Raw genomic sequence first — 13996 nt, 5'->3', positions numbered from 1 at the left:
TCAAACGAATCAGCGCCGTTTCGCATCCCAAAAGGGGTGAGTGAGAACACCCCCCCCCCCCGTTCCCGGGAGCAGTGATTCAATCCCAAAACGTGAGTGAGAAAGGCCCCTCAGACTAGTGTAAAAAAGTATCATTTGTTTTGATTTTGATATAACTGTTTTAGTGCAGCCTCTTTGAGCACAGCCAACTCTCAGTAGAGATATCTGAAAGGGCTTGATTTTGTTCATATCCAGGGGGAGAGAGATCAAAGTCGTTATTTTCACAACAACAACAGTTCTAACATTTTGGAACATCAACATACCTTCTGTAAAAAAAGATATACAATGAGAATGAAAATCAAGATTTTCATTGTACTGTATCTTTAAGTGTCTTTGAGCAAGGCACTGGACCTCCAATTGAACTGATGGAGCTTCTCAGTGGCTAACCATTTAAGACTGTGGTTTTGTGGCCAGCTCCAAATGTATGGAACTTTATGTGTGTAGTGGGGTGTTACTATAAAACATGTATGTATGCCTGCCAAATCTTATCTAGTACATTTTAAATTGGTGTATGTGTATGTATATGTGTGTGTGTGTGTGTGTGTGTGTGTGTGTGTGTGTGTGTGTGTGTGTGTGTGTGTGTGTGTGTGTGTGTGTGTGTGTGTGTGTGTGTGTGTGTGTGTGTGCGTGCGTGCGTGCGTGCGTGCGTGCGTGCGTGCGTGCGTGCGTGCGTGCGTGCGTGCGTGTGTGTGTGTGTGTGTCAGCAGTGTGTCTGTATGTAAGGTTCTCTTGGTTGATCTGTTGATCTATACATGTTTTGTAAAGGTAGGGCATGTGTGTGTGTGTGTGTGTGTGTGTGTGTGTGTGTGTGTGTGTGTGTGTGTGTGTGTGTGTGTGTGTGTGTGTGTGTGTGTGTGTGTGTGTGTGTGTGTGTGTGTGTATGTTTATATAGGTGTATATGTATGTATGTATGTATACATTTATGTTTATATACAGTAGGTGTATATGTATGTATGTGTGTATACATGTATATTGATATAGATGTATATGTATGTGTGCATATTGTATGTTTATAATATATATGTTGTGTTGTATGTATTGGGTGTATATATATGTACAGTACTATGTATGTGTAATATACATGTTATATTATATATTATGTTGTATGTATTGGGTGTATATGTATGTACTAGAGGTCTGCAAGCCCGAGGGGGCCCGACGGAGCCCGACACCATGGACAGATTAGGGCCGGGCTCGGGCCAATTTTTGTATGCATAGATAGGATTCGGGTAGGGCTCGGGCTCGGGCTCCTTTTATTTGTCTCACTTAATTTTACACACGCGCGCAGAGGAAGACACACACAACCGCGCCATCACGTCACGTAGTGTTTCCATCAAAGCACCAAGCTAGACCGTTGGAGCGTGCGTGTCGGAGATGGAGAAGCTGCCTTTGCTAGCTAGACTTGCGTACTATGTGTTACTAAATTGTGTTGTGGAAATAGTTTGTAATTAGTTTCACCCAGCTGACAGAAACTGGAGGTGTGGCCTTTTGCTGCAGGTGTCACTCATCAGTAATTAGTGATAGTGATTTAAGGACTTGCTGGCCTAGCGTCAGCGAAGCGTCGAGAAACGAAGAGGGACAAAGAGGAGTTTTCCTGGAGTTCTCAGCAGAGGGATCCACCAATCCACCCAGTGCTAAGCACACCATAATCCTATATTTCCCTCCCACTCTGCTATTCCCCTACTATCTCGCTTCCTCCCTACAACCTTCTCCCTGCCACTCTTGACACCACAATGTGCCTCATACCTATATCCACAATCTGCTCCTCCAGAACTGACTCTACCCATCCACGCCAGTTTGCTAGCAACCCGGCAAATCTCTCCTACCCTCCTACAGCCACTAATACACCTGTCACAGTACGGGGAGGCTTATGGAATTGTCAATCAGCAGTCAAGAAAGCTGACTTCATTACTGCCTACGCCCATAGTCTAAATCTGCAGCTCCTGGCTCTAACTGAGACCTGGATAACTCCCAATAACTCATCAACACCTGCAGCATTATCTACAAACTATAACTTCACTCACACACCTCGACCCTCCAGACGGGGTGGAGGCACTGGCCTCATGACATCTCCTTCATGGGCTTCAAACCTAACACAACTCCCAGAACTGTCACTCTCCTCCCTCGAATATCATGCAATATCTGTCTCTAATCCTTTCAATCTCACCATTGTTACACTCTATCGCCCTCCAGGTCCCCTCGATCACTTCATAGATGAGCTGGACATGCTTCTAAGCTCCTTACCGGAAGATGGTACCCCGCTCCTTCTATTGGGCGACTTCAACCTGCCTGACTCATCTCAGTCAGTCCCAGTGGTCTCCCTCCTACAACAATTTGACCTGACTCCCACTGCCATGCCTCCCACCCACAAAGCAGGCAACTCCTTGGATCTCATATTTTCCCGTAACTCCAGCATCATTAACACCACGGTAACTCCCCTACATGTATCTGACCATTCCTTCATATCCTTCTCACTAACTCTCATGCTTAACCGAAAGGTCTTCACCCCAACTCAAACCGTCTCACTCAGACGTAACCTGGCCTCCCTATCCCCCTCCACCCTCTCCTCTGACATAATATCCGCTCTACCTTTGAGTGACACCTTCTCTGCTCTCCCCACAGAGATGGCAACCTCCACCCTCCTCTCAGCCCTTGCAACCTCCTTTGACAAGCTCTGTCCCCTCGTTGAGAAACCTGCCCGCCGTTCCCCACCCAGTCCATGGCTGACGGATGCAGTGAGAGAACAAAGACAGGTCCTGAGAGCGGCTGAGAGGAAGTATAGAAAATCACGCCTCACTGCTGACATCGACACATATCACAACCTCTTGTTAACATTCTCCAAAACCATTACTAATGCCAAAGCTTCTTTCTTTCACCATAGGATCGAGGCCTCTGCCAAGAATCTTCGCAAACTGCATGCTACCATGTCCTCCCTCCTCACTCCCCCCCCACCCCCTCCTCCCTCATCTTTTTCTGCCGAAGACTTTGCGATCTTCTTTGAGGAAAAAGTGGAGAACATCCGCAGCTCCTTCTCCCAACCCCCACCCATTCCAAACGCTGAATCGAGAACCTCATCCTTCACTCTGTCATCTTTCTCTCCCATTACAGAAGCCGAGACCCTGACACTGGTAACGTCGAACCGTCCGACTACATGCCAGCTGGACCGGCTACCCTCCCCACTCCTCCAGACCATAGCACCGGACATCCTCCCATTCCTAACTGCAACCATCAACTCCTCACTCAACTCGGGGGTGGTCCCCACCTCCCTAAAACAAGCCAGAGTCACGCCCCTCATAAAAAAACCAACCCTGAACCCCACCGTCATAGCCAACTATCGTCCTGTCTCTCTTCTCTCCTTTCTTTCTAAAACACTTGAACGTGCTGTATCCAACCAACTTACTGCTTATCTCTTACAGAATGACCTCCTAGACCCCAATCAGTCTGGCTTCCGGACTGGCCACTCCACAGAAACGGCCCTCATTGCGGTCACAGAGGCACTTCACTTAGCAAAAGCGAAAGGCCTCTCCTCTGTCCTGATTCTCCTAGATCTATCTGCAGCCTTCGACACAGTCAACCATCAGATCCTCCTCGCGGCCCTCGCAGGAATGGGAGTGGCTGGATCTGCGCTGACATGGCTGACATCATACCTCAACGACCGCTCCTACCAAGTGTCATGGAGAGGGACTCTGTCGGCCACCCGCCCCCTCCGGACGGGTGTCCCCCAGGGCTCGGTCCTAGGACCCCTTCTCTTCTCCCTCTACACTAAATCACTGGGTAACATTATCACGTCTCATGGCTTCTCATATCATTGTTATGCCGATGATACTCAACTCTTCCTCTCCTTCCCTCCCTCAGATATCCACGTCTCTGAGCGGATCTCGGCCTGTCTGTCCGACATCTCCGCCTGGATGACGACCAACCACCTCAAACTGAACCTAAGCAAAACAGAATTGCTCCACCTGCCGGCCAAATCCTCCCCCCTGACCGACCTCTCCATCACAGTCGAGAATGCAGCTGTGACCGCGTCCCCGACCGCCAAGAACCTTGGTGTTGTCCTCGACGACCAGTTGAACTTCTCTGCTCACATCGCAGCGACAACCAGAACCTGCAGATTCCTCCTGAGCAACGTCAGAAGGATACGCCCCTTCCTGACAAAAGAAGCCACCCAACTCCTCATCCAATCAACAGTCATCTCCCGCCTCGACTACTGCAACGCACTTCTAGCTGGCCTCCCGGCCACTGCCACCAAGCCTCTTCAACTCATTCAAAACGCAGCGGCCCGCCTGATATCAAACCTACCGAAGTCGGCCCATGTCACCCCACTTCTTAGGGACCTGCACTGGCTCCCCATTGCTGCACGTATCCGCTTCAAGGCCCTCGACCTAGCATACCGTGCAGCAAAGGGAACCGCTCCCGCCTACCTCCGGTCAATGGTCTCTAACTACACACCCTCAAGACCCCTACGCTCTGCATCTTCTGGCCGCCTCAGACCTACTCCTATCCAAGCTCCCGGAGGGTCATCAAAGAGAAGCCGCCTATTCTCAGTCCTTGCCCCACAATGGTGGAATGAACTACCCATCCCAGTTAGGACAGCCGAATCCCGTCCAATCTTTCGCCGTCGACTAAAGACTCACTTCTTCAACCATTATCTGAAATGATTAAAAAAAAAAAAAAGAAAAAAAAAAAAAAAATCTAACCCTGACTAACCTTACTGTCATGCACTTGTCCTAATAAACTAACCTACACTGTAACACGCAACACTTGATGAACATTGTTACTCAGCTGATAGAGTTGTACCCTTCTTGCTGTCTTGTCGTACAGAACTTGTAAGTCGCTTTGGATAAAAGCGTCAGCTAAATGACTAAATGTAAATGTAAATGTAAATGTTATATACCCGCAAGCAGCAGCTCGAGTGAGATAAATTTCAGCGCCGCAGGGAGAACGCTGGACGAGAGGAGAACAGTGCTGAAGCCATCAATGGTGGATGCCATTCTTTTCCTTCACAGCGCCCATGAATGAACAGCGGCGTGGAATAAACTGTAAAAAGTTTTGCATGATTGTTCTTGGATTTAGCCAGTTGGCGAAGATTTGTGAGTTTTGTTAACGTTATTCAACGCAAGTGTGTGTGTGTGTGTGTGTGTGTGTGTGTGTGTGTGTGTGTGTGTGTGTGTGTGTGTGTGTGTGTGTGTGTGTGTGTGTGTGTGTGTGTGTGTGTGTGTGTGTGTGTGTGTTTGTGTGTGTGTGTGTGTGTGTGTGTGTGTGTGTGTGTGTGTGTGTGTGTGTGTGTGTGTGTGTGATGTCTGTCATCACATCGTAATATTGGCCTCAGGCTTAAGTTGGGCTAGGGCCGAATAATTACTTAACTTTCCGGGCTAGGGTAGGGCCGGGCCTGGATGCTACAGGCTTGGGCCAGGCTTGGGCCGGGCTGGGGCCGAAATTTCAGGCCCGTGCAGACCTCTAGTATGTATGTATGTGTGTATACAAGAACAAGTTGCAGGTTGAAAAAAACCTCAGCTCGGAACTAGGCAAAATCTGCATATGGCTCGCTGATAACAAACTATCATTACACATGGGCAAAACAGAGTCCATTCTCTTTGGTTCAAATAACAAACTCAGCAAGACCGACGGCTTCTCAGTTACAGTGGGTGACAATATTGTCACAAGGAAAGACGAAATTACCTACCTGGGTTCCATCCTAGAGGCAAATCTTTCCTGTGACAAAATGGCATCCAATGTAATAAAAAAAGTCAACCAACGAACTAGATTCTTGTACCGGATCTCCTCTCTGGTAAACAAGAATACCCTGAAGACTCTGGCAGGAGCACTCATTCAAGGGTACTATGACTATGCATGCACCTCATGGTACCAAAGCACCTCAAAGGCGCTTAAAACAAAATTACAAACATCACAAAACAAACTGGTCAGACTACTACTTGACCTGAACCCCAGAACCCACCTCACCCCTGCCCACTTTGACAACCTAGGATGGCTTAGAGTAGACGACAGAGTACATACAGCAACTTGCAATGGGCCTGGTCTACAAGATACACTATACGACCGGGGTGCCCATGTACATGTCAAAATACTTCCCAAAGGTCAGTGAATACCACAACCACTACACCAGAGGAAGCTCAACAAATCATGTTAAACCCAGATTCGGCTCAAACAAGGGACTAAACACGTTTCGCAATTATGCCACAACAATGTGGAACGCCCTACCCAAAGCTGTAAAGGAATGTGAATCCCTGCCCACATTCAAAACCGCTCTTAAAGAGCACCTACGGGAGGCTGCAATTCGAAACTGGCCACCGTAAATGCCCAAAACCCCCACCACCTCCTAATAGACAGTCTTCTCCCCACCGCATGTATATATCCCCTCCCCGCCGTATGTATATTTCTCTCCCACCCACCCACCCCCTCCAAATGTACAGTCCCCTCCCCATCATATGTATATACTCTGTCAGGATCTAGGGGTAACAGTACTGTATATTTGAATACCGTTTATGTCACAAATGTATCAGTACTAAATACCTATATGTCCCTATGCCATAAATGTCATGTATGTTGTGTATGTCATAAATGTCTATATGAATTGAAAATGGGGGACCCTGATGGAAACAAGACTAACGTCTTTCTCAGGTCTGCATCCCCTTAACAATTGTATGTATTGAGCCGTACTGTATTGTACCCATTCTGCAATCTGTTAAATAAAGTTTTCATTCATTCATTCATTCATTCATTCATTCATTCATTCATTCATTCATTCATTCATATACATGTATGTTTATATATCTGTTATGTAGGCCTATTTGTTTGTGTGTGTTTTATATGGTCTACTGTAGCATAGGTTTCTACATCACCTGTTTTAATTTGTTTTATTCTATATTACTTTTATATTGTTTTGTTTTTGTTTCTTTTTACTTTACTTGTGGGCAGGTAAAGGACAAAAAAAAAGTGTTGACAGGGGGGCGCACGCACGCACACACACACACGACTTTATTGCCACATTACGTTTTTCTACCTTAATATATTTGTATCTTATATTATGTCCTTGTTTTATTTACTGGTGTTTATTCTCTAACTTTTTCAGTTGTGTGTTTTATCTCTGTTTGTATTGTTTATTTAGGTGAGATACCTTTATAAACCTCTAGGGGGGTTTAATCTCACCTGCACAACTGTTTCATTTGTTGCTTTGTTATTGTCTTTGTTTCATTGTGCAAAGAAGGAAATGGTTTAAAATACCACATATTAATTACAACAATGCATGCAAAACACAATTTAAAGGGATATTTCACTTCAATCAATCAGTAGTCTTACCTCTATCTAAAGTAATCTACAGGTAAACTAGTGATCACTGCTGTTCTTCCCAGTGCCAGGCTCCTTATTCACTTCCATTAATTTTGAGGACCAAATCTAAATATCATATTCTGTGCAATAATACATTTCTGTGTCAAATATACTTTTTGAGCTAATGTTGCCATTTTCAAATCATCAGTAAATAATGTAAAGTAAACTATTTCTTACTTGAGGTGTAGTTTGACCAATTGTAAACTTCTCACAAAACTGTCTTTCCTCCAGCAAGGCAGCAGGTAAGGTAACCATGGTAACCACTCCCCAACATTCTATGCAAGGCAAAGATACACAGCACACTCAAACCTAAACTGACCGGGTCTGTTTTTATTTTTCAGAGGTAATAAATATGTAAAGAGACATCAAAGACACCAAAACAAACACGTACATTTGACTCGGAATTGCCTATTTTATTGAAATCCTCACAGCAGTTTATTTCAGAATATTTAGACTTGGTCCCCAAAATGAATGGAAGTGAAGGAGGAGCCTGACACCTGGGAGGAATGGTGGTGTTTACAGCAGACAACAGGGACAGCAGTGATCACTAGTTTGCTTGTAAATTACTTTAGATAGAGGTAAGACTGCTGATTTTTGACGAGTTTTACTAAAGTGAAATATCCCTTTAAGCCTGCAGTCTTATCCAGTCACCATGAGCAATTCTGAGACTGGCCACTATGAGAAGTCAGCACACACACACACACACACACACACACACACACACACACACACACACACACACACACACACACACACACACACACACGCACGCACACACACACACACACACACACACATACATACATACACACACACACACACACACACACACACAGCACATTGAGATATATGGGACATTATTAGCAGAATACTGCAAGAACCACTGAGGGTAGAATTCTAATTATATCGCAATTCTGTGATATTCATTTGTTTCTTGATATGTTTTGCTTTTCTGTTGAGCACACATAGATGCACATAGATTAAACTCAGAGGACAACTACTTAATTTACTCATATTCATATAATAGCTTTTATAGCAGTTGCAGTTTGGTTGAATAAACGTTGTAAAATGTATATACCAAGTTATCTTTAATAATACTTATAATATATATATATATATATTATATATTATTATTATAAGTATTATTAAAGATAACATTGTATATACATATATATATTATGGAGGATAGATATATTATTATTATGATTTAGTGGACTCTAGAGCACACTTTTTTGTTGTAGGTTTGTTAATATAACTTCAGTTCTTTAACCATTGCAATATAGCCAACACTAGGTCTAATCAAATATTTCGGTGGACCTTGCTGGTCATTCAGACCTGGCTATGGCACTGCTTGTTCGCAAGCCTATTCCAATATAGCCCAGCCCCAGACTATTACTCGGGTGGTCGTGTCAGAGTTATTGGATTAGAAAATGTGGTTTGTGTTTCATTCATCATTTTGTAATCCATAAAACAACGTAATTAACCGGTACACAAACACACATGTACAATTTTCACCGTGCGCCCTATACAGTGCGTAATGAGAACATTCCAGTTTGGTAAAGTCAGTTTGGAATTTGAATAGCACAGAAGAACCGCCTCAACCCGATTGGTCGCGAACGACACCTGTAGGCGGAGTTTGCATGTCAATCAATAGAACGCCAGCTGCTCATTGGCGCACCCTGGAGTGGGCCGACTCCTCCTCGAAATATATATACTCTGGCTAAACGCTGCCTGCAAATAATTGCTTGCTCGCGCACAGAGGGAAGCGAACAGCCGTATTCAATGTTTCTCCACAGAGCTGAATTAAGCCTTCGCCCCCGAACTAAATATCGCGACTTTCACTGAGAGAAAGTCGGGTTTCTTCAACGGAGAGGAGGGGGAGAAAACGACCGAATCATGATCAACACGATGGAGTGTGCAGTGGATGCACAGAGTCTCATTTCCATTTCCCTACGAAAGATCCACAACTCCAGGACGCAGAGAGGGGGGATCAAGCTGCACAAAAACCTCCTGGTGTCCTATGTGTTGAGGAACGCCAGGCAGGTCTACATGAACGAGAAGTACGCGGAGATATACAGGATGCAGCAATACGAGGAGGTGATGACCGTCTGCAACGAGATCCAGGAGCTCAACCCTCTCGATCTGGCCGACGACTGCGACGAGCAGAGCGGGGACTGCTGCAGCAGCGTCGGGCCGAGCGAACCGGCTAGTCTGTGCGGCGCGCTGCCGCCTGTGTGCCACCTAGCAGCGGTGCAGATCCAGACCAGCAGCGCCTGCTCCTCCGCGCCTCTCTCCCTCCAGAGCGAAGAGGCGTGCAAGGAGACCGAGCCCTCGTTCTACCGGAGCTGTTGTATGGAAGCTTTTCACCCCGTGTCCAGTTGTGACTTCTCTCCGGTGAACAATAACGCGCACTGCAACAAGACGACAGTGTTGGATTTGGACACGCATGTAGTGACTACTGTTGAGAACGGGTACCTCCACCAGGAGTGCTGCGCGCCGCTCCAACAGTGCTGCCAGGGCGCACGGTCCCCGGTCAAGAAACGAAAGGTTGACTTCGGTTATTACATATCTGATATTGAGGAAGTATCGGACTTTACGCCCTCTTATAAACGGGCAAAATTCGAGGACTGTTCGTACTTGAACTCGGAACATTTGGACACGTCGAATATTTCCAACCTGATTTCGATCTTCGGTTCGGGGTTCTCGGGGCTCTCGGGGCTGGTGAGCAGACAGGCGGACTTTGAGCAAGCCTTGAACGGACAGTTCTGTAGCAAACAAGCCCTGGCGAGCCTCGGGGCATGGACAAGAGCTATTGTGGCTTTTTGACTCCCTCCCGTGGCAAACTAGAATCAAAACACTTTATGAAATTGTACAAAGTCTAAATCAAATCGACTTTATTTTTGCAAGAAAATGCTATTTAAACATTGACCAGTTTTTTTTTGTTTTTTGTTTGTTGACTTTTGTTTTGACAGGGAGGGGAACGAAAGGTTGTGCCACATGTGATGTGCAGGCTTTTTCCTTTTAAACGAAATATGTCTACAGAACACATTTTAATTGGTAGTTGTGAATTTTTATCTAACGAAATTGGAGTACATTTCGTTGCCTTAAATCCAACGCACACTACTGCTAGCTATTGTTACAAACATTAAAAGTGGTTGAATGTCTCGCTCATACTTAGGATTATGTTTATGATTTGGTCTCTTCCTGTACACGACATTTGAACACAATATAGTTTTTAGAGACAGTAAACGTGACTCAGTGTAGTCAATGCACCAACTCAACTATAACTGATGTATGGCCCACTGTTCTTGTGTGTCCTCTTCAAAACATGATAAACAAGAAATGTATACATCTATTCCTGATGTTGTGTTCTTTGCTTACCGATGAGCCAAAGCACTCATTGAAAACAACATAATGAACTTGCAGTCTGATCACGGAATTGAAAGGTGAAGGCAATGTTCAGACTTAAAAATCTCCCTATATAAAGCACTTGAGGTGCTTATCTCTGAACCAGTTTTGGGGGCAAATTGATGGAGTGGCCAAACTTCTAGGCTATTACACATTGTAGGCCACTGGGGCCATCAATTACTTCAACTCCCAGCATGCACGCGTAATTGAACCAATCCAGGTATTTTTGACAGTTTGATCTGTTGAGCATAACCCCCCCCCCCCTTAATCTCTAACAAAGTTGTTGATCAAAGCCTTTACAGCTAAATTCATGATGCCAACGTGACTTGGTTTTGTGAGTGTCATTTTATTTTCGAAAAAAAAGATTCCTAGTCCTTTTGTTTTAAAAAGGCACAATGACGATTTAGCCATAGCAGACATCCACACATTATATGAGCACTATGTGTACCGAAATAAAGACGTTTTTCACACGTTCTCTCCATATTTTGTTGGTATCCTTGTATTTTTGTGCATATGAAATTGTATACCACCGGGTAAAACTGTTTTAGAAAAATATTTGTTAAAAATTTATAATCTTAATAAAAAATGAAAACTACATATGTTCCCCCCCTTTCTTGTTTGACTTACCTATATTGTAACCTATATAAAGTAGCCATATGTTATTGCAATGCATACATGTTTAAAAGGGTTTTGCACATAGGTTCATCAGCCTAACTGGTTGATTGAGAGAAGACAATTATGAGAAACTATAGGCCTTATCATGTAACACCACACAAATATCTCCACTTCCACACATGGACTGAGAATTATGGATAGTCGTGTAGTTTAAGCATACCTGCTACTTCTCTTCATAAGGAAGGTCTACTTGGCCTATTTACATTCTAGGCCCTACTGACCAACATGATTCAGAGTTCAGGTAGACGCTATACTTCACATTTGGCACGTTTTTAATGAAACATCCAATCTATTCTGTTCACACTGTGAACATGTTTTAATTAGGACAGCATGTATTAAGCCTATTGGCATATAGCGCTTGTAACAGTCATATTATAACTATATCGAAATGCAATCTTATTGCTTTAATAAAGAGTTAAGCTTAATAATATTCTATCTCATTATGTAAAAAAAAGAAAATGTACACACAAATGTGTAGCCAATAATAACAACAATGCACTGTGCTGCCCATGGATGCAGGCAGTGGCTTTTTTCTTTTTTTGCCAGGCATTTTCTCCCCCAAAAAAACGTCCATGCGTGTTATCTCTGCTGTATGCCACTTGGTGGTGTTCTTCAAAATCAATGAATGAAGGTATTAGAACGCCTATGTAGCGGCACCTCGGGCTGACCTCGCCTTCGCACAGCTCTCTCTCTCTCTCTCTCTCCCTCAACCCTCCATCCCCCCAGACACCCTCCCCCTCCCCCCTGCCTCCTCATCCATCCCGCTTCCCACCCCCTCCTCATCCATTCCGCTTCCCACCCTCCCCCTCATCCTCCTCCTCTCATTCCCATGTCTCACTCGTTTTTATTCCAACCGAAACCTCTCGACTCCTCTCAATTTGAGAGACCTCACTATCCAACACGTCACCGCTGCTATATTGTTTGCTTCCAAGTCTCCGTTTTCGACACGGTTTTCCAGTTTGCCTTTATTGCATATTAATTTGATATAGGTAGGTTTGGAAATGGGGAATTAGGGCTATTGTAACGACGATTTAACTGGTATTATTGTGCAAAATGTTCTGTAGAAAATGGACGCAGGGGTGATACAGAAATGCGTTTGTGCAAAGTGACCATGTAGCATGATGTGTGTTTATATAACGGCGTAGTTGTAGGCGACACTTGCATTTAAAACCCATATCGTTTCTCGATCAAAATTGTTCTCTTAACCATTACGACCGAGTTGTGGCTACATGACGTATTTTTTCAACTAAATAAAAACGTGAAATAGTATCAGGTGTTATAACGTTGGTTGTTTTCTCTCTCGTATGTTGACGAATGGTGTGGATTATGGTTCGTTGAGTGGTGTAGAGCGAGCTCCCCCACGTGGACCACGGAGGAACGACGCCTGTATGGAAAGACTGGGATGTTGCGCCTTTTGTTCTTTGTTTTATTCTTGTATCCTAAAGCCCACTTCAAATGTCTTTTATATACAAATGTATTATGGGGCGTAAACACACTAAACTTCCGGGCAAATGTAAATATAATTCAAATATTGGAAGCCATTTGTCTTTTGTGTGCGTAATTTAAAAAAAAATCTCAAGGGATGGCATGGGTTCTAGAGATAGTTCTGTTTATAATTATAAATGTTCCTCATAATTCAAGACAAAGTGACTAAAAAGGCTGTGGGCTAGTCCTACTATTCAGGGAAATCGCGAACACTAGGACAAACTTGCCATAAAATAATGTTAACTACCTTCTGATAAACTATTCGTAAAATAACTATGGAGAACAATAACACACGGCAGCTATATCATTTTGCACTAATAACCTATGCCTAACTCAGCTGCGGGCTTATAAGCAACCTTTTGAAATGCGTTTTTGGCCCTTTTCTAAAGAGGTTCTCCTTTATCCAGGATCCTCTCGTCGAGCCCCATCTGTTTGCATTGATCACAGTAGTAGCTCTGTGCATTTGAAAAGGGTGGGGGCTGCGCGGCTGGGCACGCTGGGTGAAACCAACAGACGGCTCCCTATAGCTTTAATTAGTCAGCAAACCAAAGCAGATTTGAGGAGTCGCGGCAGATAGTCTACAATGACGGTGCAGAAACCCAGGCGCGTTACTTAACATCTGCATGCAGCAATAACACAGTGTGTTAACCCTTTCACTGTCTGCCACGCGACAGAAGGTTAACCCTTTACTATCACACAACCGACGGTCGCCGTGGCAGTGAAAGGGTTAACCTTCTGTGTATTGTCGCAGTGAAAGGGTTAACAGTTTTGGTAGTGCGGCAGCGAAAGGTTTAAAGGGGAACCCTGACTAAATTAAGAATTATAATATGGTGTTTCCACGACCAAGGAAAGTTCTATACTCTAGTAGTCTATACTCTCCCTCAAAGATTTTTTTTAAAGACTCAACTGGTGATGTCATCAGGTATAAAGTCTGGAGCTGCTCCACTGATAATGAATGGGAGACTGAATTTGTGGAACCACCACATGTTGTTCTTATATTCTACACCCACATTCTCTTTATTCTATATCTTTATTCTATGTG

General features: G+C 44.3%; 1 protein-coding gene across 1 annotated transcript; it reads left to right on the top strand.

Moving 5' to 3' along the window:
- Window positions 1-9143: 9143 nt before the first annotated feature.
- ier5l (immediate early response 5-like) lies at window positions 9144-11277 on the top strand. The gene has a single exon (XM_084324631.1). It carries the CDS (start codon window positions 9283-9285, stop codon window positions 10210-10212), a length of 930 nt encoding a protein of 309 aa, XP_084180757.1. The 5' UTR covers window positions 9144-9282; the 3' UTR covers window positions 10213-11277.
- Window positions 11278-13996: the final 2719 nt, after the last annotated feature.

This window comes from Notolepis coatsorum (genome assembly GCF_963971535.1).
Source record: "Notolepis coatsorum genome assembly, chromosome: 11".
Lineage (NCBI taxonomy): Eukaryota > Metazoa > Chordata > Actinopteri > Aulopiformes > Paralepididae > Notolepis > Notolepis coatsorum.
This window is presented reverse-complemented; position numbering and strand designations above follow the sequence as displayed.